This window comes from Porites lutea, chromosome 13 (genome assembly GCF_958299795.1).
Source record: "Porites lutea chromosome 13, jaPorLute2.1, whole genome shotgun sequence".
In the NCBI taxonomy this organism is placed as follows: domain Eukaryota; kingdom Metazoa; phylum Cnidaria; class Anthozoa; order Scleractinia; family Poritidae; genus Porites; species Porites lutea.
In genome coordinates, this window is record NC_133213.1 from 17,905,019 (window position 1) to 17,926,302 (window position 21,284).

General features: G+C 39.4%; 2 protein-coding genes across 4 annotated transcripts in view; both read left to right on the forward strand.

Moving 5' to 3' along the window:
• Positions 1-8,508, forward strand: part of LOC140923198 (uncharacterized) — a 23,363-nt gene extending 14,855 nt beyond the window's left edge. For all 3 annotated transcript variants that reach the window (XM_073373273.1, XM_073373275.1, XM_073373274.1), the window contains 2 exons: positions 2,636-5,500; positions 6,503-8,508. In XM_073373273.1, the coding sequence (XP_073229374.1) occupies positions 2,895-5,492 (2,598 nt within the window). In that variant the 5' untranslated portion in view covers positions 2,636-2,894 and the 3' untranslated portion in view covers positions 5,493-5,500; positions 6,503-8,508. The remainder of the gene's footprint in view (positions 1-2,635; positions 5,501-6,502) is intronic.
• A 1,390-nt stretch (positions 8,509-9,898) lies between these two features.
• Positions 9,899-19,430, forward strand: LOC140922486 (exportin-T-like). Its single transcript, XM_073372466.1, has 7 exons — positions 9,899-9,997; positions 10,130-10,191; positions 13,843-13,912; positions 14,321-14,410; positions 14,994-15,122; positions 15,989-16,072; positions 19,308-19,430. The coding sequence occupies exons 1-7, from the start codon at positions 9,938-9,940 to the stop codon at positions 19,428-19,430; spliced, it is 618 nt and encodes a 205-aa protein (XP_073228567.1). The 5' UTR covers positions 9,899-9,937.
• The last annotated feature ends 1,854 nt before the right edge of the window (positions 19,431-21,284 follow it).

The window sequence follows — 21,284 nt, forward strand, 5'->3', positions numbered from 1 at the left end:
TCATACAAATTCAGTCTTGCATGAGTATTTTGTACTTTTTACATGGATTCAGTGCTTGATAATGAAGGCCCGCACATTCAATAATCATAAGTCATGATGACGTTTTAATTCTCATGAACTGCATCCTTAATGATATTGCCACATGTAATCTGATTTTCTATTTCAGTGATTATGTTTTCACCTTACTGTTACTACCCTGCGAGCAGAGATTTCTCTCTTGCATGGCTTTTAGCGTTTACGAAGTCATTTGCGTGGCTTGTGTGTCGCGTAGTTGGTTTGTTTTAATACGCCCCGTGAGAAACCTCTGCAGCAAGCCGCTTGTGATTTCCGTTGAGCATGCGCCAGATTAATAATTTCTTGCTATAGAGATAATGACGTAAATGAAATTAGTGCCGTCAAAAACTAATTTTACTCGCCCCATTTCCTAGCCTGCGAACAGCAGCCGCATTTCCGGGAGAGAAGCGACGACCGGAAATACGTCTGCTCTTCGCAGTTTACCCATTTCCGGACAAGTGGTCTTATTTCCGGACAAAGAAACGCGGATGATTTTTAAAATCGCTTTATTCAAACTATTTATCACTCTTTTTGGTATAGTATACGTGCGATAGTTTCAGAGGCACCTCTGAAACTATCGCGCGTATACTACAACCTTACAATATACGTGTTGCACACTCTAATGTCAAGGACAAAGACAAACCGGAAGACAGACAGGGAGTAGTATTAAAGATCAAATGCTGCGGCTGTCAGGCTACTTACATTGCTGAAACCGACAGAAACCTTAGCACGCGACTGACCGAACGCAAACAAGCGACGAGAAATGGTGACGTCAACAATTGCATTGCTGATCACCATTTACAGACGAAACATCAAGTCGACTGGGACTCTGCGACATGTATTACGTATTCTCAGACTACTATCAACGACCCACTTTAGAAAGCTGGTTTACCAACTGAGAACAAACGTCATTGAATCGTAGTCAACAGTTGCCGGCACCGTACAAACAACTTCATTGACGGACTCAAGCAAAACTAGTTACGAGAGAATGACTGTACAACCGACAATTTGACTAACATAAACGACTGTTTAACTGTGACAATATAGACGGATGGAAAGTCAACTGTCCAATGACAATACGAGTCTTCATAGCCAATATTAAAATCACTACTTAACTGACAGACGACCAATGACATCGCGAAATTGCCCAGTCAGATCAATAATCAGAGTTCAATACAGTCGAACCTCCCATAAGCGAGCATCCAAAATGCAAAGACTTAGTGGTCGCTTACGGGAGGTGGTCGCTTACAAGAATCGATCCACAGGGGATCTCCTCCAAGAAGAGGTCTGGGCACATCTACTTTATGGAAGATAACTTAATGTATGCAATTTCTAAGTTACGCCATAAGTAGTTCAATGTTGTTTCCAAAGTTATTCGTACATGTCGTATATTCTAAGTAGCATAGTGCACACAGCGAACTACGGATCAGAGAATGCGTCAAGTGGTCGATTTTGGTCGCTCACTAGAGCTTAAAAACAATGGAAAATCATTAAACTTTCAGGCCCAAAAAGTGGTTGCGGTCGCTTACAAGAGGTTCCAACTGTAAGGCTTTGACTGGTAAAGTTTTGGTGCATGAGTTTTAGATAGGCGGTCTGTTATGGGAGGTGGTCGCGTTAGGAGGTTCGACTGTACCATCAACTGACGTAATACAACTCACTTTGACTGTGCAGATGATTACCGCGCGTCAGTCAATGTCAATGCAACAGTCCTATTTAGTACTACGTCAGCCCTCGGACGATCATGCTCATCCTACTCATAGATCTACTTAAGAAAATAGGAGGGAAAAAAGGAAAACTCCTCAGGTTTCACGCCGAGTTACGGACTTGAGCTGGAACCGAGCAGGGCCAGCGGCCTGGGGGCTATCCCTATTATATATGAACCATTATAGTTTTTTGAAAACCCGCAAGCTTAAAATAACTGTAACTTTCTCAGTGTTTTAGTGGTAAAGAAATAGGTTTTCTTTTCAGTTGCTAAACACTTGTATTCCACTACCCAGAGATGTTAACCCTTAGAAATAAGTTCACTTTCCCAAATTTGAGTTTTCTGAACTGATGTTTCCGCTGGCCCGGTTTGTAGTTTGTTGACAACGGATTTATTTTTTCAGTGGAAGGTAGATGAATGTACAATGAGTAGACAGACAATTTTTATTATATAAGCGCCAATGAAATACCAAGTGAGCTTTCGTGCGAAAACTTGATATCTTCACACGTGAAAATAACATGTTATCTTCACATTTGTAAATGTCACCGTTGCTATGGCTTCATAATAAACCGCACCTTTGAGACCAAAAAACTATTTAAGTAAAATGGTCTGGTATTTCATCGGTGTTTATATAATAAAGAGAACAATACATGGTCGCTTGGAGATACGAAATTTCTGTTCTCGTGTTGAAAAAAATATTTCACGAGTGAGCGCAGTGAACGAGTGAAATATTTTCAACACTCGGAAAGAATTTTCCCATCTCCGCGCGGCCATATCATATCCCATGTTTAAACAATGGTAAATCTGTTTCTTTGTTGTTTTTTTTTTTTTAAGTTCGATCATTATCACCAAACGAATGTTAACATTTTCCTTTTCTAGAGAAGACCCCAGTCCATCAAGTCATATTATACAACGATGAAAAACACGTACTAGAAGGATCCCTTTTTGAAGCAAATCAAATGCGAGTGTGATCGACAAAAACGAATAGTAAAGGAGCTAATAAATAAGCTTTTACTCCAACTTTTAATTTTACTTTTCGGACCCTCTTCGTTATCGTACATAAAGAGAAATGGTATCAGCAGAAAAAAGAAACCACAATACGTGGCTGAGCTGAAATAGCAAAGACAGCAAAAAAAATATGACAACCACAACTGTTAATGGTAATATTGGCGACCCCTTTGTCAACTTTAAAGATTTCCAGCACGCCCTAGGCATCGCCTATTACAGTCTTGGAGATTTCCGGAAAGCGATAGAGTACCATGAACGACACCTCAAAATTTCGAAAGAAGTGGGAGACAGGGCAGGAGAAGGAAAAGCGTACGGTAATCTTGGCAACGCCTACAGAAATGTTGGAGATTTCCAGAAAGCCATAGAGTACCATGAACGACACCTCAAAATTTCGAAAGAAGTGGGAGACAGGGCAGGAGAAGGAACAGCGTACGGTAATCTTGGCAACGTCTATTTTAGCCTTGGAGATTTCCAGAAAGCCATAGAGTACCTTGAACGACTCCTCAAAATTTCGAAACAAGTGGGAGACAGGGCAGGAGAACGAGGAGCGTACGGTAATCTTGGCAACGCCTACAGAAGTCTTGGAGATTTCCAGAAAGCCATAGAGTACCATGAACGACACCTCAAAATTTCGAAAGAAGTGGGAGACAGGGCAGGAGAAGGAAAAGCGTACGGTAATCTTGGCATCGTCTACAGAGATCTTGGAGATTTCCAGAAAGCCATAGAGTACCATGAAGGAGACCTCAAAATTTCGAAAGAAGTGGGAGACAGGGCAGGAGAAGGAGCAGCGTACGGTAATCTTGGCAACGCCTATGACAGTCTTGGAGATTTCCAGAAAGCCATAGAGTACCTTGAACGAGTCCTCAAAATTTCGAAACAAGTGGGAGACAGGGCAGGAGAAGGAAAAGCGTACGGTAATCTTGGCATCGCCTACAGAAATCTTGGAGATTTCCAGAAAGCCATAGAGTACCATGAACAACACCTCAAAATTTCGAAAGAAGTGGGAGACAGGGCAGGAGAACGAGGAGCGTACGGTAATCTTGGCAACGCCTACAGAAGTCTTGGAGATTTCCAGAAAGCCATAGAGTCCCATGAACAACACCTCAAAATTTCGAAAGAAGTGGGAGACAGGGCAGGAGAAGGAACAGCGTACGGTAATCTTGGCAACGCCTATTTTAGTCTTGGAGATTTCCAGAAAGCCATAGAATACCATGAACGGCACCTCAAAATTTGGAAAGAAGTGGGGGACAGGGCAGGAGAAGGAAAAGCGTACGGTAATCTTGGCAACGCCTATCACAGTCTTGGAGAATTCCAGAGAGCTATTCAGTGTTATAAGAACAGTGTTATAGCCTTCGACCACATTAGGAGAAATCTCATATCTCACGACGAATGGAAGATTAGCCTTAAAAGTACGTATGATCATATTAATTTGAGGCTGTGGGAGCTGCAGTTTAAGGAAGGTAAAGTCATTGAGGCACTTTTAACGGCTGATCAAGGACGCGCAGGAGCTTTAAATGATCTTCTGGAGTTCAATTATGGCCTTAAAGGGTTACGCCCAGAAATGGGAACACTTTGTACAAGCTCAAGTGATTTTGCTAGTTACTTACCACCAAATACAGCTTTCATGGGTATCAGCGAGGGAGGAATAGTTCTCTGGGTGAACGAGAAAGGAAATGAAATCAAAACTAGAAGAACTGAGATTGATATGTCCGTCACAACCTATTTTCAGTCTCTATTGGAGGCTACACATAAAGTAATAGGTGTAAGAGCTGATGTTAATTGTGAAGATCGTTCATTAAGAAACCCAAGCGATAAAAAGCTAGCGGAAGAAAGATCCCCCAGTAAGCCAAGGTGTCACCCTTCATATTTTGAGACAAAGTCTTTACAAACATTGTATGATGTTGTTATAGACCCTATAAGAGCCTTACTCGACGGCGATGAAATTGTGATTGTTCCAGAAGGACCTCTGTGTTTGGCGCCTTATGCTGCTTTTATGGACATGAAATCAAAGTACCTCTGCGAAACGTTTAGAATTCGTCTGCTCCCCTCGCTTTCTAGTCTTCGATTAATCCAAGACTCTCCAGCAGATTGGCACAGCAAGACTGGCGCTCTTCTTGTCGGCGATCCGTGGGTACAGGAGGTAACGACGCTACAGCAGTTAGCGTGGGCCGAAAAAGAAGTGGAAATGATTGGGGAAATTCTTCACACTGTACCTCTCGTTGGAACGAAGGCAACAAAAGATGAAGTGTTGAGACGTATTTCCTCTGTTGCTTTGGTGCATATTGCTGCTCACGGTGAAATGGAAACAGGAGAAATTGCCTTGGCCCCAAACACAACGCGTTCATCCGTGGATCCAGCAGAGGACTTTATCTTAACTATGAAAGATGTTTTAAAGGCACAGATTAGGGCAAGACTTGTTGTACTTAGTTGTTGTCATAGTGCTCGGGGAGAAGTCAAATCTGAGGGTGTGGTCGGCATCGCACGGGCATTTTTGGGTGCTGGTGCTCGTTCTGTTCTGGTGTCCCTTTGGGCGATTGACGACGAGGCTACGATGAAGTTCATGGAATTTTTCTACCGACAACTAGTCAATGGAAGGAGTGCCAGTGAGGCTCTGAATGAGGCCATGAAATCCATGAGAGAATCTGACCGCTTTAGTGCAGTGAAGTACTGGGCGCCGTTTGTTCTCATTGGTGATGACGTGACGCTTGAGTTTGACGGCATCAAATAAATAGCAAGGTATTTTGGGATGTATTTAAACCTGGGATCATATTACGTGCTTAAACAAAATTTTTATAAGGCAACGAACTCAACCGGTGCCACTTAACATCAAGCTGCCAATGACAGGTCATGTCAACAGTTAAAAAGGACTCTGACTTTAGGATATTTTAGGCAGTCAAACACAAGAACATTTCTGTACATTACAAAGTGTCGGTGGCCCTGTTTGAGTTCGTTCCATTGTAACATTACAGTAGAACCTGCCGTAAGGGACCACCTAAAATGCCAATATTTGCCGGTCACTTACGAACGGTGATCGCTTAGGAGTGGTTCCAGGTATGGTGCTTTGGGTGGAAAAATGATTTTGGTATTTTTGATGAGTGGTCGGTTTGGGATGCAACAGAGGTCATACTCACCGACTGAAAGGTAGGAACCTACCGTAAATCCTCTATTAAGCCCTACCCTCCCCCCCGGCCGGGGACTTATTTCTTTCAAGCATGTTTAAGGGGGGGGGGGGGGGTTAATAGAGAGGGGGTTATTTTATTAAGCGAAGATTGTGATATGACTATCGATTCTCTATTCCGAATAGAGACCGAAGCCAAAGTAGAAAAACTGAATCATATGAAGTTGGAGGTCGCGCAGCCGAACATCAAAAACAAGTTTGAACTTCATGTGAATAAACCATACGGGATCAGTCCATGTGAGGAGTTACAATCGTGATTAATAATTGCATCTACCGTACGTCTATTATTTAAGAATAGTGGGAGTGGGCCTTAAAAGAAAAGAATTTTCTTCCCTGAAATTGGGGGGGTAGGGGCTTATTGGATAGGGGGGCTTCCTAGGGGATTTACGGTATGAAAGTATCAATAATCTACAATAAGGTTGTTTGTAGAATGAAGTTACCAGTTTAAATATTATCCTTTGCTCTAACAGATTTAGAATATTGTACCTCGCTAGCTGAAATCACTATCCTTTCCTTTTACTGGCTTGCTAACGTTTCTTTTTGCTTTTTTTGTTGTATAGATACGAAGCGAATGCAGTGAAGCGGTTCCTATCTGAAGTTGAACTCAGTTTTTTTGTGTAACAAATACAAAGTGGATCGTTCATGGCGTAGAAACTCCTTATCCCGAAGAGAAAATCAAGTGTACTTTTCGTAGATTGTTTTAGAAGACTAGTCGTGTGCACACCTTGTGCAGTAGTAACTTGTCCAGTAGTCACCTGAGAAGGACATCAGGAATCAGTAGTCAATTCTTATTTTCACTATTATACCATATTTTACAGAATCATTTTAGACGTGTCTATTGACAATATGATAGAGTCTTTGATGCTTTTATTATAGTTACACAGTTGTAGTTTTTATTCTTTTGGCTGATCAGTTTACTCTTACTGTCTACAAAGGTCTCAATTCTAATTTTGTAGTCAAATTGCTTATTCAATTACTGGGTTAAATCACTAATTTTGTAGTTTTACATTTACTCGCTTTTAGTTATGCGTAGGACTGCTATTTCATAGGCTTGTTCGCCTGCGTTTTGTTTAAATATCAAGTTTTCTTATTTCTATTGTTGGCACCTTTTATCTGCAAGTTGGTCGTAACTTTGCCGTTTACTGTACCCCTTTTTCCTGTCGAACTATTTATTTGTTTAACCGCGTATAAATACGACTACTTAATTCAGTTTCTCCAGTTTTTTGGCTCGGTTAGTTAGCTTTGCTATTTACCTGTGGAGCTTAGCTCCCCAGGAGGTCTCGACCTCTGGTAATTTTTTACTGTTTGGCCAACTCAGTCACCCCTCCCCTTCACAACTTGTATCTTCGTGTCGGCAAACGATAAACAGCAAGGAACTCGGAGACAAACGATTTGGTTTCTTAGGACAGTGTAAGAACCTGGGGAGACCTTATTGGGCAATTGAAACAACCCCAGCAACAGGGTAAGGTTCTATACTAAATTAGTCATACGCATTCAAAGCAACATGTGGTCTTAACTGTGCTATCTCACGGCGTCTTCAGCCCTGTTGTGACACCGTGTGAACGGGTGGCTCTACGCAATTTTGCAAAAAAAAAAAAAGAAGCCACATGAATTGACCTCACGAAGTGTCTTTTGCACAAACGCTACAAATTCCAGTTAGTGTACTCTATTTGATTTGCTTATTTTATTGCTTTGTTAATTGGACCCCCGAGGCCCCAATATTCAGGCTAGTTCGGTTTATGCCGCGGTTCAGGCACAAAATCAAATACAAAATTTCAAAAACCAGAAAAACAAATATAAAAAAATTCAAAACTAAACGCAAAATACAAGGTTCCAGTTTTATTCGCTGCGCTTTTGTTTTTTCTCTTTAAGGTAATTATCTTTTTAACTTCATTTTTTTTCTCTCCACTCAGCTGAGGACAGCTGAAACTTAAGGTGGAGGAATGTGAAAAGAGAATTTATTGTTATTAAGTTATTTTGTTTTCGCTGATAAAAATATGAAAAGCCAATGTAGAAATTCTTTATTCTTTAGTCCTAGCTTCTCTAAACGGTAAACAACCTGTTGATATTTACTGAGCGTAAACGTATTTTTCGAGTCATGATTTTAGTAGCCGCCAAGCTATAATCAACCTGTGACGAACGGTCATCTACTTGTGTAAACTTTTGGAAGTAATTAATGCTTCACTACAAGCTTCCATTTCCACCAATAGTCGTTCAGAAATGATTTTTGTATTCGGTTATTTTGACTCGTTGAGTTATGATGTAATCTGTGTCGCATCATTAATAGCTTAGACTTAAATACGAGTGCTGTGTATGATTTTCTACGGTTACATCCTGGTTACGTCTTGGATTAAACCTCTACATTGGAGCCAAGTTCTGTGTACAATTGTTGTCTCAAGGGTATTCAACAGGCGAAAGGGATTTCGCGCCTTTTCGCAGCCTGCGAGTGTCCCCAGGAAAAGGCCCTTCCCAGAGAGCATTGTAGAGTTTTCCCCGTCGTCCGTTTATCCTTTTGTGAAGGAAAAAACCTGTTTCCACACTGGTGTTAAAGTGAAAAAGCTGTTTTCAAATTTCTTTTCCCGACGAAAAATTCTAATGATCCAGATTTTTATCTGATCTTAGACTTTAGTAAAGAAACGCACTCTGAGTTTCCAGCTCGGCTAGTTAGCTTTTTTTTTTGGCTGTCAGCTGCCCAGAATGTCTTGATCTCTGGCAATTTTTTACTGTGTGGCCCTCTCAGTCACCCCTCCCTTCACAACCTAGTTCGTCGTGTCGGCAACCGATATACAGTTTTGGTTTTCTACGGCAATCGGGGGCGTTGCCACCAATTCGTTCCTTTTAAGCCCGAGTTGTAGAAGTCTTGAAAGGGCGGGGGTCGGGGGAGGGGGTGAGGACATCATTTTCAAGGGAATTACCTTAATAAATTCTTTAGAAATGCTTATTCCCAAGAGACTCGAATTGTTTGAGGTTGAATTCTAAAATATGGAAATTGGTCCATTCGTGTGGAGTGGTCAAACAGTCGTTTTGCCAGAGAGAGATGAGTAACTCAAAGGAATACTATTCTTAACGTTAAGGCGGAGCAGTTTTGCAAACTCTTTCGGACCTCCCACTTCGACGGAGTTCTGTGTCCGTCGTCCAACGAGTCACGTTGCAAACAAGGACGTTCGCAGGTAAAAATAATATTGAAGATGTAATGTTAAATTCGGCAGTCAGTAGAATTCATCAGATGTGATAATAGGGACTCATGTGATTGTAGTCGTAGAAACGGTAAACTAGGTTCTAGTTTAGAGAAGAACATATCTCTTATCGAAGAAAAACTTGGACAATCTAATAAAAAGTGAGTTTCATCTCCAATTCTGTTACAATTGCAGAGATTGTATAACCTTTCGTCACGTGGTATATTGTCGTATCTACCTGTCTCAATCCTAAGTTTGTGACTGCTTATTGTCAGTTTCACTAATGTTTTCCTAGAAGGGTTCTTTCTTGTTAGATCTAGGTAGACAGAAGGGCCATAATTCGTTTTGATTTTATAATGAAAGTTAAGTTTTTGTGAATGTTGAAGGGTATGATTCCAGTAAGTGATATATTTCTTTTGCATAAGATCGCGACCCCGTTGGGCGGCACATACCCGTATAGGTAATGTATGGGAGTACCCCCCCCCCCCCCCCCCCCCCGGGGTAAAATTTTATATAGAGAGAAAACTGTTTACATAAAAAAACCCATAAAAAGGCCATAAATCGGCCCGTGGACCACACAGGAGAGACGAAACACACATTTTAAGAAAGGTAAACTGTTTTTTATTGAAATCCTTTCATTTTCGTAGGTTACAGAAACGGTAGGTTTTATTCCAATACAAATCCTTATATTTTGAATGCCGATGCTCGCCGATGCTCATATTTCGAGCTTGGGCTACCTGTGGTGAGGAGAAAGTCGTGTTTCTTTTAGCTCCATGTGCAATGTGAAGGCGATGACCACCATCTTTTGGATGCGTTTTCATGGCTGATAATTTGCTACAAGGGCTTCAGGCGGCCGCAAATGCGACATCACAGACAGGGGTGAGTTTCTTGCTAACTACTTTTCTTTTGAACAGTTCGGTTCGTGTTCGAACATTTGGCAATGTAATGGTACAGTACATAGCTTAAATTATTCTTATTAATTCTTTTACGGCCCTGCAATATTTTGAACAGCTAAAGAATTCCCCAGACGGCTGGAAGCTATGTTGTGATGCCCTAATTCGTAATCTTTACAGGTATTTTAAATTTGATATTAAAGTTAATTGTTTTTGTGTGATATTTTGGACATTAATTTATTGAAACCTATGTGCGTTAATTCAGAACTTGATTTAATGGCTTCATTATTTGATATAATTATTCTTTTTACGTTATCATTCATAATTCATATGCAACTAGCTTATATAGGACATTATCTTTCATTCAAAATATTTCTCTATTTCTGATTGACAAAAATTGGATAGCCTGGAACCAGCTCCAAAGTGGGGGAAACGGCAAAGAACAGGGTCAACAAGGAAAAAGCGATGGCCTGGAGGGGGGAGGGGGCAGGGGGGAAATGCAGCAGAGCCTAGAGACATGCCTTTGATGTCAGTTTGGTGTCAAATGTCTTCATGTTGACAGATTTGCGGTGCTGTGGACAGTATCGTGGTCTTTCAATATCATGCACCTACAGTTCGGGAAAAGATTTTAAAATATGGACAAGGGTGGACTGATGGCATCAAGGCATTTCTCCAGGTTCTACCTTTTCTCCTTCCCAGACTACCTCTCGGCTTGCTTTGCTTCACTATAGCAAAGACCCCGCTATAATGAACAATATTATTTTTTTGGTACCATGGCACTTTGTTATAGCAGGGGTTCCATAAAAATCCTGCAAACAAGCTATGGCAGCTGGCGGGAAAAGGAAGAATTAAGGCAAGCAGGATTTCAATTTTACTTGCTCAATGCTCCTAATCTTCTTGCCGCCTCGATGCCTAAAAACAACAGCAAACATCTGCTTATCTTGCGAGCTACACAGGCTAAGGTAACTAGACATGATTGTCAGAACGTTTTTATAGTGGGGTTTCACTGTACCTGCAAAAAGTCTCCTCCCCAGACTACCTCTTGGCTCGCTTTGGTTTGCTGAAGCAAAGAACCTGCTATAACAAACAATTTTTTGGTACCATGGCACTTTGTTATAGCGGGGTTCCATCAACATCCCGCAAACAAGCCAGGGCTGGGGTGAAAACAAGAATGGGGCAAGTGACATTTCAATTTGGCTTGCTGAATGCTCCCAATTTTATTTGGGCTCCAACACCAAAAACAACAGCAATCGCCTGCTTATCTTGCCAGCTACACAGGCTAATGTAACTAGACGTGTCATAAAGAGGCAGGTACAAAACTCGGACCGGATCAACTCGGACCGCCAGTCTGGGTCGGATCAACTCGGATCGATTCGGACCAACCCGCATCGAATAAAAAAATAAAAATAAAATAAAATTGGACTCGGATCAACTCAGAGCAATTCAAAAAATTAAATTAAATCAGCAAAACTGAAAGTTTAACCCATTTGGAGGGTAAAAAAGGCCAGATCATCCTTTTTTTCTCCGTGGCTTTCGGGCGCCATTTTGTTTTACTAGTGCCAGTTCCTCTCGGATCATGTTATAAACTCGTGGTTGTGGTTGCGTTACACGACGCGCTCTGCTTCACAGATATGGATGACCTCGAGGAAGGTAAAATCTCGACCCATCTCGACCATCTTTCTCAATGAATTTGCCGCCCGGGACAAAGGAAATTTTCATGCCCCGGGCAAGAATCGAACTCGTGACCCTCTGGTTCAGTGGTTGGAACGTCTGATAAACATGTGTTATTCGGAGGGTCATGAGTTCAATTCTCGCTTGGGGTACGAAAATTTTTGTTGTCCTGCGCGAGCATGATTTCTGCTCCTTCCAAGTTGAAAATGTTCACTGGAAGTGTATGTGTGCTGCTCACTAGTGTAGCATTAAAATTAATAAAAATAAAAAAAAATTAATTTACGCAACTACAAGTTCATGAGAAAAAAACAAAATGGCGGGTGAAAGTTAAGTGATACTGACTGATTTTATTTTTCTTTTTATAATCCAAGTTGATCCGACTCCAATTTTATTTATTTTTTATTTTTTTACTCGATCTGAGTTGGTCTGAGTCTATCCAAGTTGATCCGACCCGGACTGGCGGTCCGAGTTGATCCGGTCCGACTTTTGTACCTGCCTGTCATAAAGTGTGTTGCAGTTATTGAAAAAGTTTATTATTTGAAAAACTGTGTGTTTTTACCTATGTATATAAATACCCAGTTGATACAGTTGAGACTCTGAACAGTACACTCCTCTTAACCCTTTAAGTCCCAATAGTGGCCAACATTAATTTTCTCCTAACGATATCCATACAATGTCAAGAGATTAGGTTATAAGAATTAATAAAATGATCACCTAAGAGAAAATGCTTTGATCTTTTATCAAATTCTCTCAACTCATTCTTTAAGGAAATATATAGAGATCAGTTTGGAGAATTTGTATGTGGATATTGGGACTTAAAGGTTAAGTAGACAGCTCTACTTTCAGCTTATATCAGTTTTAGAGTTATTTTTTTTTTGCATACCTGCCATTATGTTTCAAAACACCAATTGAATTTTATGCTTGTGCCTGAAGTACAGCATTGTCAGAGCAACTGTATCAAACAGTTTTCTTGGTATCTCACTATTTTTTTTCATTACAGAAATGGACCAATTGATAATTGTTGATCACAAAAAATGACATAGTGAGAGTGTCAATCATGTAATCCCCTGTGTATACCCTTTTCAAGATGATTGTTGTTGCTAGGAATACCACAAAATTTGATGCAACAAACAATATTTCAGTCTGTCTGTCTAAATTTAATCCAAATAAGCTCATGTAATTCAAATGCTTTAAAATTGATTTCAACACTTAAAAAATAATGGTAACATACCAGTTTGTATTGTTTCTGCATTGTTTCTGGAAAGTGTGAGAATTGTCAATCACTATAAAGTTCATAAGAGACCGAAAATGGCTTTATGGGTACCCCACTTTTCACATTTGACATTTATCAATGGATGCCAAACTGTAATGTTGTAGCTGAGTAAGCTCTCATAAGCTGCCAATGATATAACCCTTTCACCTCTAGTGGCTGCAGACGAGAACCATTCTTGTAAGTGATCAGCTTCAGTTATGGACACATTTCTCTCATCTCAAGGGTGCCACTCACATGAGCATCTATTCTGGTACATGTACGTAGCTCTAGTATTACATCAACTGTCTTGTGTATGGGTGTGATATAAAAAAATGTAATCTGCCTTTGCATTATTGGTCTTCTATATTGGTTTTTTTTGTTGTTGTTTTAGTGATGAAAGTGTCAAGTTCTTTTGCTTTCAAGTATTAGAGCATCACATAAAAACAAGGTAAAATTAAACACTGATAATTTCTAATTATAATGATTAATAATAATTTTTACATAATTATCATAATGTGGCATCCATTTTAAAATTAATCTTTCTTCCATGGAAAAATCAAAAAGGTTTTATTCTATTGGTTGATCTGCCATTTTAAATTTTTGTCCACCAAATTATTCTGAATAACTCTTATTAAAAGATGTTATCAGAAAATTTGATTTTTAAAATATTTACTCACTTAGTATGATATTATGTAGGCTATTATGATGAAAAACATCCAACTAGAGACAGTTGGGTTTAATTGTTTTCTTACCAGGAATAACTAATAAACATTTGATCACTAGCTGTATTCAGTATACACATGCTTCAGTCTCCTGTATTGTACAAGACATCTTGGATGATCTTGTCTAAGTGTGTGATCCTGCCCAAAAAAATGGCTATGTTTTTTTATTTTTTATTCTGTGCACAGACATGTGTCATCAAATCTTGTAGATCAACAAGCACTAAGAGAGATTCTTTTGACCTGGCTACGAAATCAGGTACACTAGGTTAATTTACTCTACAGTAGAATCCCAAGGAACATTTTCTCTTTTTTTGCCACTCACCCTAGATCGCAATGTCTGTCTTTAGGTGAAAAAGGATGTCTTGCTAATACCTTTGACATATTATTATGGTCTAGACTCTCTCTCTGTCTTTCATCAAAATTGAAACAACTTGTTTTATGTAAGAAGGTAGAGCAAAATTGTCAATCTTTAAAATTGTCAAACTTTGTTTTTTATAGTTGTACAAAGATACCTAAAAGTGGACATAAGTGCATTGGTTTGCAAAGCCATGACAGTCTTACTAGCACCTTTGTTCTGTGAATTCTTATACCTACATGTACACTGTAGCGGTAATTGTAATATTTTCACTGCGATTTTTCATTGACCCTTGTTGTAACTTTTCAGTGTTGTACCGAGTCAGATAACAAGAATTTCTTGAAGAACAAGGCAGCGCAAGTCTTTAGCTTGATCTTTGTCTGTGATTATCCTGAGAAGGTTAGCTGATTTATTGTTATTTCAAGTGTAATGAGCGCGAATACTGATACCCTAAATTGTAACTTGTGCCCAGCTTTCATTCAGTGTGAGAGAACTTCATTTAATTTCCTGCCTCTTTCACAAGCTCAGCCAGCAAGAAAAACATTTTTTTTGCATTTAAACCTATTGACAATCAGGTAACAACTGTAACTCTTGGTGAAAGTGGGTGCCCAGGATGTCCAGGGTCTTGCACTTTTGTGAGAGTCAGCCCTTAGACAGTGTTATGCCCTCATGGCTGGGAAACTCAAGCCTTCCAGCCATGAGCCCCCACACCAATGGAACCAGGCACCTGTTCCAATGATTTATCAGAGGAAAGTTAAAGGGAGGGAAGGGTTGGGGGAAAGGCACAATCTAAAGGTTGAACAAAGCGAGTAATCGCCTTGAAAGCATTGTACTAAGCATATGGAGCTGATGTTAGCAAGGCTGACTGCATGCGCTCGAGCCAACACACTGACCACTGACCAACAACACACGACGATGCTCCTTGTTATTAGCTGCTTTAAATTTTGTTTAACTTCATGTTACATTTCTCTTCTCCCTGTAGTGGCCGCTGTTTTTCTCAGACCTCCTCCAGTGCTTGCAATATGGAGCATTAGCTGTGGATATGTATCTTAGGATTTTGAAGGCAATTGATGAGGAAGTGGTTGATAGAGATGTGATAAGGAGTCAACAGGTTAATGTTGTGAATTGTTTTAAAAACTGTAATGCTACAATTTCCATTGGTGAAAATATATCTCCAACAGAGAGAGGTACAATCAAACAGAAATTGATTACCTATTCAATTAGAACTATATATTGTACTTCCTAACATCTCATTTTGCAACTTTGCATAGAGCGAGTGAAGCTGAACCCGTATTTAGCGGGTGTCTGTAAAGCAGGGTTTGACTGTAGCTAAATTTTTATAATATTTGCCTGATATACAAGCTTGTTAAAGTTGTGACAAACTCCACCATGCCACACACATTAAGTTGTTGGTGTTAATATCTAAACATGCTATGCATATACAAGCTTGTTGAAGTTGTGACAAACTCCACCATGCCACACACATTAAGATGTTGGTGCTAATATCTAAACATTTACTCTACAAAGGGCTACACTGTACATGTGTGAAATAGACCTCTTTAGCTGGTATGTTTTGTTTTTTCCAATACAGGTCATATGATAACACCCTAGAGGACTGTTTCTTTCAAATTGTGTCTTATTCATGTGCATATCTACTCATAAATTATGAAGAGGCAAAGGGTTAAGTTCCCGTGGGACCTCTATTGGGAAAACAAAACATACAAGCTAAAGAGGTCTATTGCTTCTTATGAAAATCATTGAAAATTCTTTTGAGTTAAGACATTGCTTCTAGAAACTTGATTGTCAACATCTTGAAACTCGTCTCATCATTTCCTTTTTCAAGACTCAAAAGATCGATTATTGAAACTGTCAACTTCTGATGAGTTTCAGTTGGTTGCACTGTCTTGTACAAGTTTGTAAAACCATTTACTGATGTATCAGTTTAGAAGCTAAATATAATTTTTCTTCTATGAACAGGAAGTAGAAAGAAATACAAAAATTAAAGATCACATCAGGGATATGTGCATCACAGAGCCTGTTGACTCTTGGTTTCAGATTCTGGTAGGTGGGAATCATATACCGGTATTTTAGCAAAACAATAAGGTTGATCTCAGTTTTATTGACTGTTATTTTGTATTGTGTTTTGTATGCAGAAAACATATGAAAATAGCGTGTCATCAATAACGTGCCTCTGGACATCATTGGAAAATATATTGAATGGATTGATATTGGCCTAATTGCAAACGACAAGTTTATCAGGTAACATTCATTGTAAAAAGGACAGGGTAAAATGCAGACTGTGGACTGACGGTGGACTATTGTTTTAAGGGTTAGAAAACCATGGGACTTTAAAGTGAAAAATGATCCTTGCAGTTGTTATAATGCAACTTATGCAACTGTGTAAGAGAAGCCTGAAAACATTCAGGACTTCAAGGGGATTTGAATTAACCCATGACCTCGCGATATGGGTGCAATTCTCTAACCAACTAAGCCATGAAGCCACTGAAGTTGGGAGCAGGTCAATTATGTGTTCATATGTTCCCATGAAAGAGATGAAATGTGACAAATCTAAATAAATGAAATAAATCATATATGAGAACTGCGGAAGTGAAATCAAGTGAAGCATGATCCTCGCAGTTGATGTATTTCATATACATTTGTCGCATTTCATGTCTTTCACGGGAAAATAGAGAAGCAGTATCCTTGAACCACAAGAGGTACTTGAATTAATGTGTATGACTAAGCTGATTAAGGTGTACTAGCCTGTGTGTCAGACATGGTTTAACATTGGTTAGTAACGTTTGTGCAGCGGCGCCCATATCCTTGTCCTAGGCCCCCAACGGACTCAACCAATTACCAGAAGTGTGTATCAATTTTCCTTTCATCTTGATTAGCAAATCAACAATGGCTTTTTTAACTGGCCAATCATGATGCATACTCAAATCCTTGCACACAGGTGGGGGTCCAGAACAAAGATTTCAGCGCTGTTTCAAATGACATGAACAGAGTTCACAAACTTAAAGAACTTAGATTCCTTGCTAATAAACTGTTGGTCATCGTGAATGTCATTATTAAACAACTAGGTTTGTCCCTTTGCAAAAAATTTTCCCTTACTTATTAGGTTAACAAGTTTTTACTGCACATAATAATGATATAACCCTTATTAAGTGATTGTTCTACTTTATGATCAATCTAACATCTATTCATTCGTTTAACATTTATGGCAGTAAAGTGTCAAAAAGCTGGAAGAAAATGTTGCTGATTTTGGTAGAATATCAGAAATTCTGCTTACCAAATAGGGAAAGGTACTACACTCAGTCGTACATTATACATTTCAACTATTTTTAGCTTTTAACAGACTTGTTTAGAACGCTTTGACAAAAAACCTGTCAACAAACTGTTGTAGAGCGAGCCGACCCCACCCCACCCTCCCCCCCCCCGACCGAAACAATCCAGCAAGAGTTTTACAAAAATGACTTAACTTTTTTAGTTTGTAGTTATAAATCAGCATTGAATACGACAATCGTCGTCCAGAAATAATGCTACAATTGTTTCGTGGGTCGCGCTTACCTAAAAAGCAATATTGTAATTTTTTTTTTCACGTTTAAGCTACTCTTCTGCATGACCAATGGTTGTTAAAGTGAAATCGTAGGCTAGGACGATTTTCCGGCGAATCGTTTTGCAAATGTGTAGTCAGTTTGAATGCTGAGTTTACAGCAGTGCAAGGGCCAGCATAACTTATCGAAGAGAAGATTCTAACAGTCTTATCTTTGGTGTTCCGCTTTTTTAGAACATTATCCAGGAACAGCTGCTGTTGGAGCGAATGGTTGATGCCTGTATCAACTAGTTTGCTATGACGGCTGTGATTTCCAGAGCAACGCGATCCATAAACCAGGGACTCTCAAGTGCCAGTCATGAGTTGGGTGATACATGCAGGTAGTGTATTCAAATAAATGTTAGGTAGCCTGTGTAGCTGGCGGGATTTCTGTGCCCGAGATACATTCTTGGTGGCGGAGCCGCCACGCGAAGCGAGGGGCGAAGCGAGGGATTTTCGCGAGTGGCTTGCCGCGAGGGATGATTTCAAAATGACTTGCACCCACTCTTCTCAGCACTCCCACGCTAATCCCACCAGCCACGCAGGTTAAATGTAAGGAAGATCCTCGCATTTAAACTTGCTATAGCCTGAGTGGCAGGCGTTCAAAAGGGGAGGGAAAGGGGATTTGGGCGCGCAAGAAGCGATCTCGCGCCCAAATTCTCTCTTCCTCGTCCGTTTCGAACGCCAGCCACGAAGGCTAAACTAGCTGACTTGTGCATTTGTGAGAAGAAAGCTGGAAGAAACTCTGGCTTGCAGTTTGCCGGGATTCGATGCCAGACTTCTGCGATACCGGTGCAGCGCTCTAACCAATTAAGGCAGCAACCAACTGGGTCATTATATTAGAGGAGTTAAGCTTCACGTACACGGCAAACAGCAAACGTCCGATTCGAGTTGAGAATTTCTCAAAATAGAAAATGAGCAGATAAAAACCGCTCAAAACAATTCTTATGGATAAAAAGTTGCGTGAAACTACTAATTTAGGTGAAGAAATAATGAACAGTAAACGACAAGTATTAAAAGAGGAAACTTGGTCACGTGGTACAAATTCGCGTTTGCCGTTTGACGTAAACGTGATGCTGAACCTCTCTAATGGTTCGTGATATACCCAGGAAAGGCTAGTAGTGTATTTGCTGATTTCGTTCCTTAAGCGCGTTCCTCTTTGGGACGCAGCAGGAGGGCAGAGAGAAGCAGACAGCAAAAAGTTTGTGTGTGACAAGCGCGACTGGGCTGCTACTTGCGAGTTTTGTCGTGATCTTCACCTAACGTAACTGTGTTATGGTCTTTTACAAAAAAGATCTGTTTTCAGGTGAAGTTTGGCGGATAATGTTTTCAAACAGTATCAGTATATTACGCTTGTCACACAAGGTTTGCTGATGCTCATACATGCTTCTGTTGGTCGTGTCGCTAGTGAGGCCTTTATTTAAGGAGTATGTGTTCTTAATATTGACACAGGCAATCAAGGGATATCACTGGAAATTAAGCTTAAAACGAGTGACAAGGTTGTTGACAAAGTAATTGCGGTTATTTTCTTTTTGTGGTAACCGACTTCACGTCAACCCCATCACCCTCAACCCTCCCAGCAAAAAATGTTTAAAAAAGCTCAATACCGTGATAACGGTAAGAGCTATTTTTGGTGGCCTTCGCAAAATAGATTTACCAGAGGATTTTGAATTTATTTGTCAACTGTCTTTTTTCCAATAGGTTCTTCTTACAGATACAATATGCACTAACAAGTGCAACATGAAAAATGCTCTCTTCGAAGAAGCCACACAGCACGAAAAAAGAAATGTAAGTGAGCGTAACGGTGGCGTAAAGCTGGCGTAAAGTCCTCATTTACGTAACTTTACGACTCATTTACGCCACGTTAAGTCGAAGTTTACGCTACCTTTACGCACATGCGTAAAGGTGTTGTAAAGAAGCACTGTAAGCTCTGCGTAAAGTTGGTGTAAATACGCTTTAAAGTAGACACTTAAATCAGCGTAATTGACACGTAAAGTTGGTGTAAAGATCGTATATTAGACATCTTTTCAAGAATACTTTTACGCGTTACGCAGACATGCAAAGGAGTAGTACATTGTAGTTACGTGTAGTTTAAGAAGTAGGGCTCCTTTCCATTTCCAATTTTTCTTTATCATAACCAGTTTTCAAATTGCCTGTCTTATTTTCACATTTCAAATCCCTTGAAAATCACCAGGTATGCTAACTAAATAAGAATCGCGTTCTTTTTTACAAGGTTTTAGAAAACAAAACAAACTGATTTTCCAAACTGAATTTTCTAAATATAACATGATTTATTTATGTGTTAGCATCTCTGTCATTACACATGGGGGGAATTAACAGTTGTCTGAGGATCCACAACAGTGCTTCAAAACTTTTGAATGGCACTCTACTTGAAAAAAGGAAGAATATTACAACACCTGAGTAAAGTTTTAATACAAAGATACAAAAACTTTTCAAATGGGTCAAAACAGTATTAGTATTTACATGTAAGGTGCAAGAAAACTGATGAAGTAAAATTTTTGATAAAAAACAGCAACTCTAACACACCAATGTAAAGGTGGGTCAAAATGGTCTCTTCCAATATGAAAATATTTAGTATAAGTTAGCATAATTCAAATTAAAAGCTTAAAACAATTTTTGATTAAAAAAAAAAAAAAGAAAAGAAAAAGAATAAAAGTCTAATGCATGTATAGCATTGATGGTTTCTTGACTTAGCCCTTTTACTCCCAGAAGTGTTTACAGTCAAATTTAACAAAAAATCCAAATTAATAAATCATTTTTATACACTGATGATGTAAAAGCTAGATCCACAAGGCTGTCACTGATTTCAAGTTGCCGGGTATATGAAATTAGTGGGCAGGAAATTGAAAAGGCGGAAAGTTGTTTATGTTCTACTGAATTTTCCTTTCGTTTCCTTTTAAAATAGTCAAGTACTGTGTACCAAATTAGCCAATTTAAACCCTGGTTTATGGCCCTTAGTGACAACCCTGGAACCACCTTACAAGACTTAGGCTTGTGTTTAAAGTGTATTAATCCTGTCTGCTTTGAGAGGATTTCCTGTCACCAACATCTCATACCAGGCTAATCTGCTGAATAAATAGAAAGCAAGTGTTGTTTGAGTAAACTACACAGATTACTTATAGGCTAGTGATAATACACTTAATAGGGCACTAAAGGCACAAGTAAGTTGCTAGAGGACACTGGCTGCTGTTACTTAATAATGATTTTTTTCCCGCAAGTATGGCCAAATTACTACAATCAACACAATTTTACTTGAAAAAAGGTTCCCCACGGTGGCTCTTTTCCCAAAATAAGACTGAAAATTTGAAAAATTATAAAGCATTTTTCAGAAGGGGTCTGATAACAGTGCAAAACCTGAACAGCAAATGATTTCAATGCCCACTAATTCACACAACTGAATGATCGATTCATCTGACTGTTAAAGGTTCAAAATGTTTGACTAGTATAAATTAAAGGCTTTCATTAAAAGCAATAATATTGACATTATGTTAGAACTCTACTTGCAGTTGAGTGAAAATCAGGGTAAAATGTACATAATGGCTTTGCAGTCCTTCTATTCTGTTTATCAGTTCCTCTAGTTTGTGAAACTTTTTATAAGAATGTGTTTTAGTAAAAGTCTTCTTTTATTCATGTAAATCCTTCACGTTTTCTCCTGAC